This window comes from Stylophora pistillata, chromosome 6, assembly GCF_964205215.1.
Source record: "Stylophora pistillata chromosome 6, jaStyPist1.2, whole genome shotgun sequence".
Classification (NCBI taxonomy): Eukaryota; Metazoa; Cnidaria; class Anthozoa; order Scleractinia; family Pocilloporidae; genus Stylophora; species Stylophora pistillata.
Window position 1 is genome coordinate 14414526 of NC_142524.1, and position 19721 is coordinate 14434246.

At 39.0% G+C, this 19721-nt stretch overlaps 2 protein-coding genes across 3 annotated transcripts in view; both read left to right on the forward strand.

Annotated features, from left to right (window-relative positions):
* The window catches only part of LOC111340704 (uncharacterized), a 185804-nt gene that overhangs the window by 23710 nt on the left and 142373 nt on the right, over positions 1-19721 (forward strand). The gene's annotated exons all lie outside the window — the stretch shown is intronic.
* On the forward strand, positions 972-16488 carry LOC111345444 (uncharacterized). 2 transcript variants are annotated; one of them, XM_088763135.1, is made up of 4 exons: positions 980-1363; positions 1580-1647; positions 11733-12026; positions 15513-16488. In XM_088763135.1, the coding sequence occupies exons 1-4, from the start codon at positions 1084-1086 to the stop codon at positions 15681-15683; spliced, it is 813 nt and encodes a 270-aa protein (XP_088619261.1). In that variant the 5' UTR covers positions 980-1083; the 3' UTR covers positions 15684-16488. The 2 variants fall into 2 exon arrangements, with proteins under 2 accessions (XP_088619262.1, XP_088619261.1); XM_088763136.1 differs by lacking the exons at positions 11733-12026; positions 15513-16488 and adding an exon at positions 3807-5617 and having other exon boundaries at positions 972-1363.

The following is a 19721-nucleotide window of genomic DNA, read 5'->3' on the forward strand; positions in this document are numbered from 1 at the left end:
TTTCTGCAGTTTGTTCTTTAGTTCTTCAATTTCATTACGCAAAGCTTGATTTTCCTTTCGTAGTTTGTCGTTACCCGTCATACTAGTGGTTTTCAGGATATGTAGGTTCAGGGTAAGAGAGGAATTTGTGAGATAGCTCCGCCGCTACCGTCAAAGACACGTCTGCACAGCTCAGTGCACCTTTTGTGTTCCGGAGTCGAGTGCACTAATCGTGAGGCCACCGCGCCCTCCCCCATCTTATGAGGGTTTTAATGAAGGGGGCGGGGGGGGGGACACGTTGGCGGTTGACGGTTAAAAATAAGCCCTTTTGACGGTTGACGGTTAAATTTGAGGTCACTTATTGGTTGACGGTTGAAGGTTAATTTTTTGGAATACCACATATAAAACGAAATAATCGCGCAAATTTGGCTGTAATTTTTTATAATGACGCGTTTGTAAAGAACTGTTAATTGATATCAGCTTTTATTAATAAATGACTAACGCTGTACGACACCGGAAGTTTTTCTACGCTGGTAGTCAGTTCTGTCGCTAACCAGTTTTACTAGCGCCTAGAAGTTAAAGGACTTACATAAATGTACTTTTGTGATGTATGACAAGTTTTATTTATAAACAACAGGACATGAAACCATTTAAGGCAATCGTTTAGTTAGACATTTGACGACTAAAATTGGCTTGCCTATTTGACGCGGTTGACAGTAAAAATATCTTTGAAGGTTGACGTCAATATTTTGGCCATTTGACGGTTGATGGTTAACCCCATTGAGACCATCATATGTACCTGGAGGAAAAAAATTTTAGACTGTTTTTCTCGATGAAGTTATGACGATTAAAACCTCTTTTGACCTCTTCTGAGAAACGTAAACATAATGTGACACTTGGCTTTTCATCATCTATCTAACGTCTGCAGAGTATTGATAAACGGATTAAAAAATTTATTTCATTTAAAACCGTCGGTAATTACATGTATCATTTGATCATATCGCATCGCATTTCAGCACCTCTTTGACCTGTCTGAGCTTGTTTCACTCGCAGTAGCGTCTAAAGCAATTCTCTTCACAAACGGCACAATCATACCACCCAATAATGGATTCTAAGATCGAAGTCGGGCAGGAGAACATTTATTTCGAAATGGAGTCCAAACAGAAAGATGACGCCGGAACCTATGATGATATAATTCCCAGAAACGACCCTCCTCACGCAAAGCCAAACGTAGAAGCCCAGCCGTGTAAAGATTTTGCGACAGTGAAACATCACCGATTATTCTTTATCGCATCTGCCATTGCCGTTGCGTCACTCTTAACAGCCCTTGCCACTTTGGTTTTAGCCGTGGCAGTGATGGCGTCACGGAGCGAAGTTTCGACAGGTATCACTACCATTTCCCTTTCCTGTAGTACGTTAACAAACGAGTGTTCAAAAACACAACCTCCTGCCTTCAAAGCAAATATTCAACAAATATTCATAGACTCACATGTACAAGATAGAATATATGAGAAATCTGAGGAGTTAATGCAGCCCTTTGCGTTGAATTATTATTCTTTTTTTTTTTTTTTTTCATTTTTTTGTCTATTTACTCTGCCAGATACGTCACAGCTTGAAAAGAAGGTTCAGGAGTTAGAAAGACGCCTCTCGGCCGTAGAGAAAAATTCGGTAGGAGTAACTTAACATATCCTAAAATCAATAATGACCCAACTCTGGTTAAAAGCAAGATGGCTTGGTCTAACGCAAATTTAAATAAACTATGTTACCTTTGGTTAAAATGAATAACTGAAGTTCATATAATTTGAACTGCGGTATTAAATACGTATGATGCACGATCCTTCGCAGTAGATAGCGCTATTTATGCAATAGCGAAAATCAGACCTGAAAAAAATCAGGCCTGTACGGGATTCGAACCACTGACCTCTGCGATACTAGTGCAGCGCTCTACCAATTGAACTAACAACCCAACTGGGAGCAGGCCGTTAAGTTGATTCGTAATAAACCCGTGATGATAAATCAGATACAATGAATATATGAAGTTCATATAATTTGAACTGCGGTATTAAATACGTATGATGCACGATCCTTGGCAGTAGATAGCGCTATTTATGCAATAGCGAAAATCAGACCTGAAAAAAGAATCAGGCCTGTACGGGATTCGAACCACTGATCTCTGCGATACTTGTGCAGCGCTCTACCAATTGAGCTAGCAAGCCAACTGGGAGCAGGCCGTTAAGTTGATTCGTAATAAACCCGTGATGATAAATCAGATACAATGAATATATGAAGTTCATATATTTTGAACTGCGGTATTAAATACGTATGATGCACGATCCTTGGCAGTAGATAGCGCTATTTATGCAATAGCGAAAATCAGACCTGAAAAAAAAAATCAGGCCTGTACGGGATTCGAACCACTGACCTCTGCGATACTAGTACAGCGCTCTACCATTTGAGCTAACAAGCCAACTGGGAGCAGGCCGTTAAGTTGATTCGTAATAAACCCGTGATAATAAATCAGATACAATGAATATATGAAGTTCATATATTTTGATGAGTAGCCATTTCGAGCGTTAGCCCTTTGTCGGAGCCACTTTGGCCACCGTTACAGTTATAAAAGCAGACGTTTCGAATGTTAGCCCTTCGTCGTTAGCCCTTGGCCCTTTGCTCCGACGAAGGGCTAACGCTCGAAACGTCTGCTTTTATAACTGTAACGGTGGCCAATTTACCATTTCAGCTTTGTTGATATATTCAAATTATTTCGTTACCCCCACCGACGTAGCCCCAAATAGTTTCTTTAGAAACTATTAACCTTTATTCATTTGTAGTTAAAAATATGCGAGGAGTGTTGCGTAAATGAACGCAAACAAAAACTTACATTTTCCACGTATAAACATTGGCTAAATCCATTCCTGAAAAAACGGCGGCAAAAAAGTAATCATATCTCTTCAAAGTCGTTTCCTTGGACATCGAAACAACCTTTCGCCATAATCTTTCTTGTAATAACTTGCTATGTTTTCCCCCTGACGACCTCAGAGACGTTTGCGAAAACACGATGATCCGCGAAATGTGAAAGAGAGGATTCTAGTTACCTTTCCTACCACTTTATCCCTGGGATGTTTGCAAATGCACGAGAGTTGGTGTCGCAAAGTCCTGCTCTCATGTACTCACCTTCTGACAATGTAGCTGAGTCTGACATTCCGACAATCTTGAAATGCATGCTGGCGTCCTTGGTACACAGTAGCGACCTTAAGATTCGGGTCGGCTACCGAGGACGCTTGCAAAGTTTGGACGACGAGGACTGGGTCGAGGGCCCGTCTCGCTCGATGCCCAAAAAAGATTAAGATTCTTGTGGATGTGGCAGCCATTTTTATTCCAGAACTTTTGGTTTATTCCTTTAGCATAAACCCATTTCCTATCGCTGATAGGGAACTCTCCTTGGGTTTTGAAATCGCATTTATCTGAATATTAGGGCTTTCGAACAGGACGCGAGTCTTATGTCAGCAAATTCGTCATCTGCTTGTAAGTAAAGTTTTCTTTTCACAAAACTTAATCCTGTTGTCTGCTTGTTTGTTGTCTAAGTTAGTTTTCGTGTGATACGGACAAGAGATGAGTACAAATTGAGTTTAAAGGATACACGTGAAGCCGTAGTTTTAGCATACTATAGTGGGTTTATAGATGATGAGGACTTTTGTCTGTTGTTTGATATTAATCATTAAAAAATCCCGAGTTTCCCTACGAAGGCTACGGAACGTTTGACCTTGCTGAAGTGGAATAAAATATTTTCCCCAGTTTATAACTCTAATTACAATATATTTTTTTAACAGAAGGTAAAAAACCATGATGCATCAATGTTGGTCGAGTCCAGGTTACTGAATGACCTTGAGACGTACGCTTTCTCTCCAACGGGCCAGGCAATGTGCATTTACGGTGATCCAGCATACCCTCATTGTGTGCACCTGCAGAAGCCATTTCAACGTGGAGTGCTGACAAATCAGATACAGCAATTTAATAAGTCCATGAGTAAAGTTCGCTCCTCTGTTGAGTGGATTTTTGGGGACATCATTAACTGTTTCAAATTTTTAGATTTCAAGAAAGACTTGAAGTTGGGTCTGAGTCCTATTGGTAAAATGTACATAGTTTGTACCTTACTTAGGAACGCACTAACTTGCTTCTACGGTAACACAACTTCTGATTTTTTTCCAATTGGACCCTCTCTCTTTTCAAGATTACCGTATTTTCTCGATTAAACGTGCCCGGCGTTTAATTAAAAATCGGCAGTGTTGACCCAGCGTTTTTTCTAGGCCGGTGTTTATTAATGAAAGGCAATTTTCTGCCATTTTTCTAGGTTAATTTATTATTACCAATCCTTGGAAACCTAAGGGCAGTTTGTCAGTGCTGGACGATTTTTCCCTGGATTACCCGAAGTTACAGTATTATGGTACCACGTTGCAATCTGTATCACTAACTATCACTATTTCTATCACTGCCGGTACACTGTAATTGTACGCCAGTTCTAATCGATATAAATGTCAAGTTCTAAGATGTTAACGCCCTGCGGGGTATGGCTTCCTGTAAAGTGCCTCGTGTGGTCACATATACAACGCAAGGATCTGCTCGGTTTTTTTTTTCTGTTAAACATTTGAGCTTTATCCTGTACAATGTAATACGGTACGCTATTATACGAATGGAAAATCCAGGAACCGAGGAAACATTTGAATTTGATTGCTATGTGCGGGGGTACCACGTTACCGAAAAACACTGGAAAGATATCGCGATCGGTAAAGGTCTTACCGTATGCTATGAAGAAAACAACAAGTACGACCCATGTGCAATGGCTGTTTATCGTGGGCATGGACCTGGTAACGAAAGGATAAATGTCGGGCATATACCCATCGAGCTATCATCGACCCTTTGCTTCTTCGTCAAACTGATGGAGGGAATATTTCAACTAAAGTGAGACAGAAAAACTATCGAGGAAGCAATTTGGAACAAGGTGGCCTTGAAGTCCCTATTTCAGTGCAATGCGCGCGTTAGGGACAGTTTACCCCTCCGATTCCCCCTTGTGCGGATCGCGGGATTTTTGCTACCATGTGCTCGAAAAATTTTGTTGCGCGCTGTTTTGTGTGTAGGCGAAAGTTTGTTTCTTCGATCATCTTTTACCTTTTGATGTTGACGTTTTATTTGAGCCTGGAGATGCCCAAAAATATGTGAGTCGACGCTTTTGTGTTGTTATTTTTTGTAATTTGATATTTGATTCGGTTTCGAGTCTCTAGCTTTCTGCTTTATATAATTTACAGCTGTACCGACTAACAGAAGATCGCGTACCAGATTAAAACATCTTCAGTACACAATTTTGTCTGTGATTTTCTTCAACAGCGCGATTTACTCCCAGAGAGGACAACACATGAAGAGACTGAAACAACTTATAAACAAACGCTGGAGGGATCCTCGCGGTTCAAAGGAAAGTGAGCTCTACAATACAAGAAAGAAAGTACGTCAATAATACAACATGAACACGGATACATTGCTATGTTTTATATCGCTGTGCAGCAACTATCCCAGTTATACTACGCCGGTATTTTTCCTTTGAACGTTTATTAAGAAATTAATTAATAAAATCTTCCTTTTGCCACTATATTGCTATTTTCATGTCTCTAACTATACAAGCTGTTAACTAGTTATGATATTAGTAAAAATAGAAAGTTTTGTGTTAATATTAGTAAAAAACAGGGATTTAAAAGGGGAGGGTAGTTGTCAAAAGCCTTGTAGGGCACAATTTGGGATTAGAACACAAAGTGCAATTAACAGCTTTTAAATTATCAGGTAAGTGCAAAAAGTTTCGGGCTCAGCAAGACCAGTGCCAACTGGCTACTTGCCCCAGGGTGCTGGAGGGCAATGAGAATGCTTGTCACTTGACTTATGGTTGCCCAAAGCCTAACCCAACTGTAACCCTAACCCTAAACTGTAATCCTAACATCAAAATACTGGAAAAAGGTCAATGGATTTCTGAAACCCCAACCCTAACCATTGGGATAAGTCGAGACTCGCCATAGCTGTCTCCTGAGGGTGTCAAATACCTTAGTCAGGTGATTTTAATTTTTTTCATTAAAATACCAAAACAGCATACTGTACTTGGTATGTAGTAACAGTGCCATTCAAGAGGTTACTAATTACTTGTAAGCGGTCCTTGTGACCTCGATACCGAATAAACGCTGGGGCCCCGATTAAACGCCCCCGGCGTTTAATTAAAAATCGGAAGTTTTGACCCGGCGTTTTTTCGAGGCCGGCTTTTAATCGAGAAAATACGGTACTTTGCTTAGTCTGCTTAAAAGAAGTCAGATTTGTTTATATTATTGCAAATAAAAATTGTAATACATTAAATCCTCATGACTAAGAACCTGGATTTTTTATGAAAAATAGGCTGAATTGTCTCTCTGTCTTGCACACTCTATTGTGAACAGTAATATCACTGACCAAACAAAATTGTGTATGTTAAACTAACTGTCATAAAACGGGAATACATAAGATAGTGAAAAGTTGCATTGTCACAATGAGCGATGATCTTGTCCACACTGGAATGGAGCATCCATTTACAGTATGCAATAGGGAAGTGTTCTCAACAGCATGACATTTGAACCTTTGAAGCCTTCTTCTTTTGCACAAGTTTTTAAATTACAGAAAGCATCATGGTCTGAAACTGCTGAAACTGCCTCTGCTGGGCCGCCAACTGGAGCTGCTGCTGCTGTATTGCTGCTTCCTGCCGTGCTTCCTACAGCCTTAGCTCTTCCCTCCTCAACTCCATCTCTTCACGCTTAATTGCATCCATTCTTTCATTACGCTCTTTCAGATATTCAAGTGTGTCAGCCTCAGAGGACCATCTCCTTTTCAGCCCCTCGTTGTTTTCAGGCCTATCCTCTCCTCGCCTTTTGTTTGCCCCTAGGCCCTCCATGGCTCTTTTTCTGACTTCTTCAGCATTTCTCTCCTCCTCCTTGGTCTTCTTCTTCTGGGCTGCTGTTTGCTTCTGTTCAAGGTCAGTAGCATCCTCCCACTCAACAGTTACCTCCAACCCCTTCTCCAATTCTGTCAGTTCTGAGATGCTTTTCCCATTGGCTCCCTCCTCCTCTTTTATCTTTTGTCTGTACTTTAGTGCTACCAAGTTGTAGCGATTTCTCACTGCCTTCTGGTCTAGACCAACCTTGAAAGACCAACCTCTTATTTGCAGTAGCTGATTTATCACCGCATTCCACTTGGCTCCCCGAGCTGGTGTGCTCTTTTTTGTAGTGCCATCAAAAGGTTTATTGGCGATGATTTCCCTGACAAGAACTTTATAATGTTCTTCTGTCCAGCACGTGCTGTTAAATACAATTGAGAATCAACCTAGATTAAATCAAAATTAACCTGAAATCAAATTTGACCTGTAACATATATATATATGCCTGCCCGCCAATAAATCTAATTTTTTGCGTTACTTTTTTTGGTTTCAGCAACTAAAAGCAAATAAACTACACATCAATTTGTCGGAAAAAACAGAAAACGATGCAAAGATTCATAAGTATGAGTCTGACAAAGATGCTCTCGCTAGTAAAGTAGTTAGCTTTTGTGCGGTAAGCCATTTTAGTTCGCACGGTAAGTTTCAAAAGCCTGCTTCAAATTTTCTTTTAGTCGTTTCTCAAGTACTTTTAATGATGTTAAAGAAGACAATTTAATTTTTCTCTTAAGGAAAAAAATCACGTTTTCAGACATAAATAAGTAAAATAAATTTTGTCACAAGGAATGGAGATTTCATAGTTGATGTTACAACTTAATTAACGAGTGTAAACACTGCTTGTGATTACGTCACGGAACAACTGCGAAAGTAACAACACACTAAGATACTTACGGTGATGGCTTTTTGTGGACTGGTTCAGGAACAAACTGAAATGCTATGGTAAACCGCCTCCCGGTTAGCTCAATTGGTTAGCGCGCCGGATTGTGTTTTGCGGGAGGTCGAGGGTTCGAGCCCCAGCCGGACCGATATTCATGGTCTTAAAATAAGCGAGGAGAATTTGCTACCTTTCTATAATCAAAAAAATGGATAGATATTCTAGTCTTCTCGGATAAGGAAGAATAAACCGTGGGCCCCGTCTCCTGCAGGGTTAGGGGTAAGAGACGTTAATATCCCACGCACGAGATTACTGTGTAGTGGATGTCCTCCCCTGGGGTGGGATAGGTGGGAATTAGCCCTGAAAAGCCTCCATGGGGACTGGTCAACTAATGTATATATGTATGTATGTATGTTTGTAAACAGCAAAACAAATGCGAGAAAACGGACAGCGTCAAAAAAGAGATTTTGCCGTTCGTCGACGTGAGCACGACGCCGTCAAGCAAGATTCACGCAATACATGTAAACAACTTTATCACTCATGCGCACGCGTCCTCATTCGCATCAAAACAAAGCGTCCTCATTCGCCGTCCTGGATCTTAAGGTCCCTAGTATCTCTTATCAGTTGCTTTGCCAACTGTGCATTTTAACATTTTCGGACTTAAAGGAGTTCGGGGAAGCATAGTCTCTGGCCTACTTGAGTCACCAAGAAAAGTAGAAGCGTCTGCGCATGAAGGAGGTTTTCTTCCGGGTTTTGATGCTAACATTAGTGGATTGTCAGTTATTATTTGTAACCTTTAAGAGCAGCTATTACACTCCTGCCTGATACTTACTACAAAATTGAGTGTTAACTCCCTCCTTTCCTCGCCCCACCTTTCAGTAATAATCTGCACTTTTGCAAATGACCAATTTCTGAGGTACATCTCGACGAAGAGCCAGATATTACAATAGACAGCTGCAAGAGATTACATATTAAATGTATGCAGTAAACCTCGGATAAAATATGTAATTTCTATATGCGTTTCAGGTTTTCAATCATTTTCTTTTTCCTTTTACTGAGAGGAGACCAATATATCACCGGCTTATTTGCTTTTCGGTGAACCAGCAACTATCTCAAGTGTAACAAATAACAAGTCATATATTTTGGTAGCCGTTAATCTTTGTCACATTTTAAACTTTGTAGACTAGAGACACAACATGCTAAATGAATGTCAAAGTTGACCGCTGAACAAAATTGCAGTCGCGATCTAATCAAAGATGGCGGATTGTCCTTTTGAGTAACATCAGCTCTAGGGCATCAAATTATCTTTTTGCCATCAACACATACCATGTAAGTCGATAAGTATCACACCGTAAAAGACCAGTCAATTTGGTGGATCTTTCCGAGAGCTCTGTCTGCGTTTAATATTTTAACAAGGCAACGAAGCAAATCGAATCTGGTACATTGTTGACATAATGGCTACCTATCTAACAAATGATACCAAGCCAAAAGTTGCAACTGAGGCACCATAGAGACACGTATGTACTATCAAGTTTCTTCCTAGATTTCTTTTGTCAGAAAGTTCGACTACTTGCGCTCTTGATGTTCATCATTAACCGCTGCGTTTCCTCGAGAATAATCCAAATATGGTTGCGAAAAAAGTTCTCAAAAATGGCTTAACTTGAGCTATTCAAATATTCTCTCCTAGTTCATGTTTAAACGATACTCTCTGGGAAATTTCTTGTAAAATTCAAGTTATTTTAAGTCAATAAAACAAAGATGTGGTGCACGGAATTTTGAGGACATAGACTAAAAAGTGGGAGGTAGATGTATATTTCACGTCAGCACGGTCTACGAAATAAATTGCCCAAAAAATTTTATTACTGATTTTGGAACTCCAGTGATGACTGCCACTGCCCAGATAGGAATAATGATCAGAAGTGGTTGCTCGTCGAAGATTTTAGGCCTTGAAATACCCTTATTTTTGGACTTTGTCAAAACCAGAAAAAATCGTTGTTACGGAAGCGAAAGATAAGGGAAGAAATGAAATGAAAACGTAAAAAGAATCCAATTTTCCAGAAGTCCGATAGATATGAAATACAACCCAGTTGATTGAATCTGCAGATGAATTTTCAGTTTGTCACAGCAGCAATGCAAAGTTAGATAATTAATTATGCAAAAAAGCTGGAAATGGGGGTTTCCTAGGGGGACTCTATATATCTCCCAGGGAATTAAATATTTTGACCTATTACTTTCACACATTCGTTAACTCATGATACTCAGCATTTGTAACAAGTTTGAGCCAAATCGGTGATTTGAGGTTTATTGCCCCCTACCCGGTTTTCTCGTGGATACGCGTCTTTTAAATTATTCTCACTTGGTCGAGCATTGTGGGGCATTTTGCGAGCTAAAATGATTAATTTAAAGCGGGCTCAAATGTATTTTAGCACGCTGAAAGAAATGGAAGCAGCCAATTAAAATCGAGAAGCCATTCCCATGTTGTCGCCATTTTTTGAAGCGTCGGTGAAAGAAATCAAACCAGATTGGTGCCATTACAAACAAAGGTTGGCATCCAAGATAGAAGACAGATCAGCCGCAGTTAAACGTTCTTGTACGTTCCGAAAATTCTTAGTCGTCCGTTTCTTTCAAGAGAAGCTTCTGTAAATCACGTCACTCTGTAGAATTTCTATGGCCGGTGCTGTGATGACTTCGAGCCAAACGCACTTAGTCTGGCAGAAAGATGGATAATAGCCGTAATTTTTTCTCTACACTTTAATATTCAAAGTGAAGTTTTTAATAAGTCTTGATTTCTTTGCACATTCAACTGTAAGCAGTCTTCTTGAAATTTTCCGTACGAATTTAATTGCTGTTCGACTTTGATGCCCTAGAACTGAGCCACAGATACACCTTTCTCTAATTCTTTATCGAGCTCAAAACTTACCCTATTTCGTATTCTTTTTTTTTTTTTTTTTTTTGTTAGTAGGTAAGTGTTCATATCATATCATTTATGATGAGCCGAACACGGCCGACGGCCGACTTTGAGCTCTCTTGATCCAGAAAGCTGTCTGTTTCTCTACTTCTTCAGTTGTGAGGGGACCTGCGACTCTTTATTTCCGAGCGGTTCTTATGCTGTGGAACTTAATTTCGACAGCCTCATCGAATTTTTCGTTCATTAGTTTTGAAAACTCATATGGCGAGATTTTCTAATTTTACCCTAGCTTGATCGACTTCCGACGCTTTGAACAATATCTTTGCTATTGACATGGGGTACGAAAATATATTGATACAAAGCACTTCCAGTAAAGCAAGAGTAATATTGTGCAAGCCTACAGGCCAGGTCTGGCTGATCAGTGTAATCATACCAATAAAACCATGATGACGATTTCATTACCAGTCCAAACTGTGAGCAAGTAATAAAAAAGATAGTAATAACAAAACTTCTCTTCGTTTCTCACAATAACCTTAAGTTCAGGTTTTTAGGCGTGGACACTTTGAATTGAGATGTTTGTCTATTGTAAAACAAGAAAAATCGCGATTCATTTTGTTTCAATCTGAAGAAACGAGAGAACGGAGATTTTAAAAAACTGCGCATAAGCAGGGGAAAAAAATCCACCCCAATCCAGCCTGACATGGTAAATGAGCACGTAATAATATCAGTAAAATTCATTCACACCATGGAGATTTCGCTGATTGTTAAAACTTTTCTTGGATCTCCAAGAATTACCATTCAGCAAATTTGTTCCAGTCATCAAAAGGTTGACAAACTGCAAGATAAAAAGTTTTATGATGAATTACATGTTCATTGCCATTATCTGTGTCAATATCAATAACATCGTTATCCTTGTCGTCCATCACTGTTATTGCGCATGCTGCTATGATTATCCTTGTCATTGTTTTTAAATTGTCTAGGTGACAAACAGTAGTAGCAGCACGAGCATCATAGGACCACCTGGATTCAATGGTACTAATGGTGACACTGGACCTACTGGACCAGCCGGACCTCCAGGATATAATGGTACTCAGGGCCCTGCAGGACCATCTGGAACACCCGGTGTTCCGGGCCATCGTGGACCATCTGGGTACAATGGTACTCAGGGCCCACCTGGACTAGGGGTCAGCTCCTGTGTTTTTAAAACTTCATCCAGCCCTGGTGGACCAACAGGCACGTACGCCAGTCAAGAAATTTCAATAACAGAACCAAACGTAAGTTACAAATCAGTTCTTAATATATTGGATAAAGAAGAAATAATAAATCGGTGTTACTAGCATTTTGTTTTCAAAACGTTTGTTGATGACATTTTCAGCTTTAATCCTAATTATACCAACGTCGTCTTGCTGCATAAATCTGCCTCTTTTCGTTTTCTTTGTCTGATTTTTAGTGAAACAAAATTGGTATTTTTATTCCAAAAGTTTTTTTTTACAATAGCGATGTACAATAAAAATCGCAGAGCATGCCCATAGTCAATATGTAGATTTTAACTACTAATAAACGATCTCAAAATGGCAAGCAATCCAAAATGGCCGAGAAATGTCTCGAGGCAAAAGCGTTTGTCACAAAACTAATTAAATTGGAAGAAGCGAAACCGATTGACTATCTGTCGTAAACGAAACCTAGGTGTAAGATTTATCAGTGGAAGAGTTGCTTGCTTGACTTCAGGGCCAAACAATTCACCTAGCGCTTATTAAAAGTGCTGAAAGTTGTATGATTTTGAAAAAATCTTCCTTGAAATATTTTTTTTGCAAAATATTAACACTTAAAAGAACATTTACTGGTCCAAAGATTAGTCCAAATGCAGAAGTGAGCGAGTTCAGTTTTCATTTTCCAGTCCATTTTCCAGTCCATTTTCCAGTCTTTCATTTTCCAGTCTTTCATTTTACAGTCTGTAGCGCTTTTAAGAATCGAAGTCCACTCGACTCCAGAGCTAAATTTGTCGCTTTTAAGTCTTCAATTTCAGTCGTTTTGCGAATCGAGTATTTTTAACATATTTAACTTTCATGTAAGCACCAAAAAGGCTAATTTAACCGGGTTGAAACGGACGGTAAAGGAAAACATTTAGCAACGTTTTCCGTTTGAAACGGAAGGTAAAGGAAAACACTTAACAGCGTTTTACCGACATCATGTGATCAGTGCCAACTTGTCGGGAAAGTTCATTTTACCACTAAATGTACGATAGCATGTTTTCTCATTACAATCTCGAACCCATCGAAGCAGTGGTCACCTCGAACAAAGAAACGTCTGTAAATGTATACTTTCAAAAAATGGTGGATGGACTTTCGCCCAAGGGGTGGATCCTTAGGCATTCATGCCGCTCAAGAGATTTTGAAAGTAAAAATTGAGTTGGGAGGGAGGAAGAGGTTATTGATTGGCACTAAATATAAAAGGTCCCGCTGACTTCAAAGTTTAGGCTGCTGTGATCATTTTTTTTTTTTCTCGCCTAATCTGACTTTTTCAGTTTATGGCTAGAACACTCCAGAACAACAAAAAAAAGAAAACATAAAAACTCAGACATAAGATTAAAAAAAGATAAAATGTTAAAAATTTTGTTTGGTAATTAACTAAATGACACGGAAAAGGTAAAAACTTTGGGCACAGTGAAATTGGGGAGGGAGATTCATGGTTGGCTCGTTCGACAATGGCGCTGAGATTATGACGAACTGATTCTCGGATGATGTTGCAGAGAGTTTTTTTATTTGTCTCGTGCAACGATACAAAAGAGTGTGAATTTTAGAAAGAGGCGAATCAGGTTGAATGACTAGCAAGTTGCAGAGACAGTTTATTGTATGGCTTGTGCAGCAAGAACGCGAGTGTTATGGCTAATTCGAGAAACACTTATGTGAATGTTAACGTCGATTAAACTTCTTTGCTCGAATAACAGCGGCGCGAAAAGTTTTACAGTCAAACTAAGTGACTCGTACCCCTCAAGATTACATTAATAAATTGATTATTTGGATATTGAACCCACCAGTCGTTTGAAGAATGCAATAATGAATCGATTATTTGATTATTGAACCCGCTAGCCGTTTCATGAATGTAATAATGGATTGATTATTTGAAAATTGAACCCGATAGCCGTATCCGTTTTGAAAAGGCGCGATTCATTGTTCAAATCAGAAGTCCATTTCTGATTGGATTATGCGAACACGTGATGATGAAATGGAACCATTTAATGGCGTCAGACATGGCGGGAAAGGTGAGTTCGACTGTTGTGTAGAACTTCTTGTAAATTAAATGTTGTAAATGGAGTGTTATCGACAGCTTTTTTCGCCTATTTACATCTTGATGAACTTGTACAAATTCTTGTGTACATTCATGATCGAAAAAAATAGTTTACGGGCGAAGCCATCGCAAGATTTCCTTTATTTCGTGAATATTTGCGATCGACTGTTTTCGCAGTGTTTTTACAGTGCAGTATGATCATTTTCAGGATTCCTCGTCGAATAGACCAATCTTATTGGTCTAATCAGAAATGGACTTCTGATTTGAACAATGAATCGCGCCTTTTCAAAACGGATACGGCTATCGGGTTCAATATTCAAATAATCAATCCATTATTGCATTCGTGAAACGGATAGCGGGTTCAATAATCAAATAATCAATTCATTATTGCATTCTTGAAACGACTGGCGGGTTCAATATCCAAATGATCAATTCATTAATGTAATCTTAAGGGGCACGCTTCACTTAGTTTGACTGTAAAGTTTAAAAGGTTAATGAGAATACAGAGAGGGTTCAGATAATGCTTAGCTCGAATGTGAATAGCGTGAACAATAGTGATTTTCACAAAGGCTCGAATGCTTAGGTCGAACAAGTATCTTTTTTCGTATAACAGTCGCGCGATAAAAGCAAGATCATTACTAGCTTTTCCTTATGATCGAAAATATACCTGTAACTACATTTCTTTTTTAATCGAGCCATTAAGGTGACAGTGCGTTTTTGAATTGTGAATTAGTTGTTGAATTCTTACTTCAGCTTTCTCTTGAACTAATATAACGCGACAGTGCCCGAGTTCAGAATCTCTATGTTGTGGAGTTTAACCCTCCCTCCCTGCGTCAACACAAATTTGCCCGCAGTTACCTTGTAAGTAGTTTTTGTTGACAAAAACCTACTTACCCCTTCATCGAATCAGATTATATTCGTCATTTTTAGCCATTGCCAATGATTTTAAATTTCGCGCTGAGGTATTCAGCTTAGAGTCGATGTTTCAAGCTTTGTGCTCTTAATAAAAGAGTCTAATCCCCTGAAGTAAAAAAAAAATAAATATAAATGGTGCATTTTGGAGCCCTATTGTTAAACCAGAACCTCATCACCTGCACTCATGATGACATGATTTCGGTAAGAAAGACTCGAGAAAAAACCATGTCCCAGATTGTGGCCGTCGGCCGTGTTCGGCTCATCATAAATGATATAATATGTACACTTACCTACTAACAAACAGAAATAAAAATAAGAATAAGAGATAGGGTACGTTTTGAGCTCGATAAAGAATTAGAGAAAGGTGTATCTGTGGCTCAGTGCTAGGGCATCAAAGCATAAAATCAGAAGGTTCGATTCCTTATGGGTACTCAGAATTTTTTGTTTGTCACACGCTCGTGACAGGACGAGAAAACATCTCAGAAGAGATACGTGTTCACCTTTCACATCTTGAATTCACGAAATCACTTCTCATCATCATCATCCTTTTTTGGCAGGATAAGACGTTTCTCGGTGTAAACTGTGATTCAAATGACGCAAAATTTGTTCAATTATCAAGCTCCAGCTCAGGTGGCAAGAGAACTTACAAGTGCAAATGCGGCAATGGCCTATCAAGTGGAGATCCAAAGATGTTTTGCTACATCCACTTTTGGGAGTGTCAGTCCTGAGGGGGAAAATATAAAGCCATTCGTGTAATGGGAGTCTTGGTGAAGAAGTTGATATAGTGTTGAACCAGGAACGAGACGAAGAATGATTTAACCGTCTAACATAAAATTTCTTTTAAAAAATGCCCAGTGATGCATCAATTCATATTTCTGATACATATTTTTCAAAGGAGAATCAGAGCTGTATTTCTGTATACACGAAGCAACAATTCTGAATTATCTATAATTGACTAAGCTAAGATTTTCTTGTCATCCATACTCACTCAAAGATGTACATGATTCATTTAATCAGAAACTTGGTTCCTATGTCTCCACCGACTTTCGCGCCGGCTCTAATTGGCTTAGTCTGAAGGAATTATTCCCCGTTTTATTCTTTCGTTTGACTACGGCTGTAATCAATTGATACGAAGGTCTTTATCAACTGGAAAATCCAAAAGTGGACGCCAATAAGTAGTTCTGATATGATAGTTCGCGTTAAGTCTGAAATTGAAGCAGCCATGTTACTCAAAAAACTCCTTTTTTTTTACCGAAATCAGTTGCTTTCTCCTAAATTTAAATCCATACTGATGCTTTTTGTCAATGCCAAATGTAGTCTTCATTCCCTTAGGATAGCATCCAAGCATATAGAATGGGATCTTTTCTTGTAATACATTAAAACTAAACAAACAAAAAAGTATGTCAGGTTAAAAGGAGTATAAGTAGTTATATGTAACACCTCTGTACTATGGCCGCAACTTCAGCGACTTACAAGTAATTATTACTCAAAAAAGGTAATTTATCTTACACCAATAAAATTTCAATTTAATGACGTGCCTTCTCTTAATTTTTCTGATATTTTTTTTATGAGCAGTATGTAAATATTGAGGCCACGCTTCCTCAGTTTTTCTATTACATAGTTTCACTTGCCTCCATTTATTGGGACTCATAACCACTTATGTTACAAAATAGACAGCGAGATACTGCATGTAGTACAGCAAAATTTTTACTCGGGCTTTCCGATGGAAACGCCAGTGTTGAAATTCCGGTATGCACGACGTACTGACTCTGACGCATGCGCGAAGTTTTGGCTCACATGGCATGCTATAATAGCGGATGAAGTGGAGTTTTTGCGGAGCAAAATGAGCACAGATACTGTATATACTACACTCAAAACGCATACAAAATATCCACACAGCATCCGAGGTAAACCCACACTAAAAGATGTCGAGCGTTTTCAAAACGGGTCAGTCCGCGAACTTTATGAGAGGTCTCCTTATGAGCGAACATTTAAGAGTGAAAATTTCAACGAGAAACATGCTATATCACCTGAGCTATCTAATGTTAAACGAGAGAAGCATAAACGCAAATGTCATCGTGTGTGTAGACGTGATCATGAAGCAGGCAGAATAAACGTGAGCATAAAGGTTAGGGAATATGTCTATGCACGTATTCTTTCATGTATACCCATGCGATCTACATTCTACTGTGATGCAAATGCTAAAAGGGTGTTAAATGAAAAGATGTTTAAGTTTGACGGTCGTGAAAGAATTCGGCAAAATATAAGAATGATAAGATACTGTGCCAGTCAATATTTAACATTGTTTTCTTGTACCAACTAATGTGTTCATGTGAGAGTGAGGCTCATGTAGCAAATCATTGAAAACTATAAATTGAGTATTTTTTGTATCTTTTTTTGTATTGATAGATTTGTACATTGCACAGGTGGGAGAACAATAGGACACGTAGTCCCTACTAGGTTCACCCACCTATACCCAACTCACCTGTAAACCCACCCATCCTACCCCAGGGGAGGTCCTCCATCACAAAGTAATCTCGGGCGTGGGAAATTAACGTCTCCTGCCCCTAACCTTACAGGAGACGGGACCTCCATTTATTCGTCCCTATCCGAGAAGACTAGGTTATCTAACCATTTCTTGATGCTATAGAAAGGTAGAAAATTCTTCTCAATTATTTTAAGACCCTGAGTGTTGCCGGGGCTCGAACCCTCGACCTCCCGCACAACAGTCCAGTGCTCTATCCATTGAGCTAACCGGGAGGCGATAGAAACATAGATAAAAAATCCTGGTCCTCCAACATATGTTGACCCTAACAATAGCAACACCATATAGTCAAGGGCAGTTTTTGGACAGAATGCAGGACGACAAAGTTATGTAATGAGTTTGTGCTCTTTGATTTACAATAACACACAGGGGATCATCTCTGCACATAATGTTATATATACATTGGAAATCAGACGGGCGTTTTCAATGCAGTCAGATTTGCTAACAGCATTAAATCGTATGTGTGTACTGCAGTTTCATGAAATGTATGAAAGGGATCCTCGTAGTGATGAACCCAACTTATGTAGTAGTGGAAATAAGGCCTGAAAAAAATTCGGGCCCGTAGGGGATTTCAACCCATGACCTCTGCGACACCTGTGCAGTCTCTACCAACTGAGCTAACAAGCCAACTGGGAACTGGTGTGAAAATGATCCTCACAGTAATAAACCCTAATTACGTAGTAGTGGAAATAAGGCCTGAAAAAAAAAATTCAGGCCCGTACAGGATTTGAACCCACGACTTCACAATGGGATTGATACTAATTATCAACTGGAATACAGTGAAGGCTACTCTGGTACTATTCACCAAGCAAGTGCTGTAGAGGGATATCAGTAATGTACCTTTTTACGAAGAGCCTTTGAGTAACTCACCTCTAAAAAGCTACATTAATTTCATACTATCTGTAATGTATGTTGCTGTTGCAATCTATTGTAATAGTTTAATAGTTTAAAAACAAATATTCCATCGCAGCCGAGGGACTGAATTGCATAATATTTTACAATGATATACTATGTTATAATAGATACATACAGGAGTATAATACATACAGGAATATAATAAATAAATATAATTATATCAGAAACTATAAAAGGATAAAATATTGCTAAGATCGAGTAATACTAGGCAGGCTTGATCAATCAAATATTCACGCTAAGTTGTTTGGTAGTCGGTACATGCTCGGGATGAAGGACCGCTGAAAACGCTTGGTGCGCACGCCAGGGAGGTCGTACTTTCTAATTCTCCGTAGGTTATAATGATTTACATGATTGGTAGGAAATAAGTGAGATAGTTTGTGGTCATTAGAGATTGCATCAAACAGGTTAGAACAATGTTCCTCGCGCTAAGACTGAACATACATACATACATACATACATACATGTTTTATTTGATAAAGCAGGTTACTAGGTAGGCAAGACTAAAGTCCTGATGTGGACCTGCTAACTAATTTAAAACTTTACACTTAATTAAGAAATAGAAATATGTACATATATATAGAAGTTACTAGTATTACAATAATTAGTTCAAAAATATGTATAACTATCGTCCTTATTTGTAATTGATGAAGATTCCTTTGAATAAGATATACTGCTCAAGATCGGTTTGTTTTTCTTCAGTTTTTCTTTGAAATCTTCAAGGCTGGACGCCTCCTTTATGCTGTCCGGGAGGGCATTCCAAGCAATGGCAGCCCTATTTTTAAAGGTCAATCGTCCAGTTTCAGTTTTTGGTCTTGTTACATTTATGTTCAAGGATTTTCTAAGGCCATACACTTGGGCACTTTTTGTATCTAGTTTATTAAGTAGATCATTATTGAGCCCTTGGAATGATTTGTAAGTTATTGATAGGATCCTTTTTGTGTAGAAGTGGGAAAGGGGAGACCAACCCTTTAGATTTCTCAAGTCATTTATGGTTGTTTCCCTCGGTAGATTATAGATTAGCCGCGCAGCTCGTGCGTGAATACGCTCAAGTTTCTCCAGTAAGGCCGAAGAGCATGATCCCCAAACAGCAACTCGATAGAGGACGGATGGGATTATGGTCTTGAAATAGATAGTCTCCAAGGTGGACTTATGTAAAAACCTAATTTTTGAAAAGTGTCTAGATTATAGTTACTCAAGCATACACTGTAAGAGCAATCTGATAACATGATAATTAACGCCCTTTTCTGTACTCGTTCGATATCATTACTTAGATACTCGGGCAATACATGGTGAAACACGGGCGAAC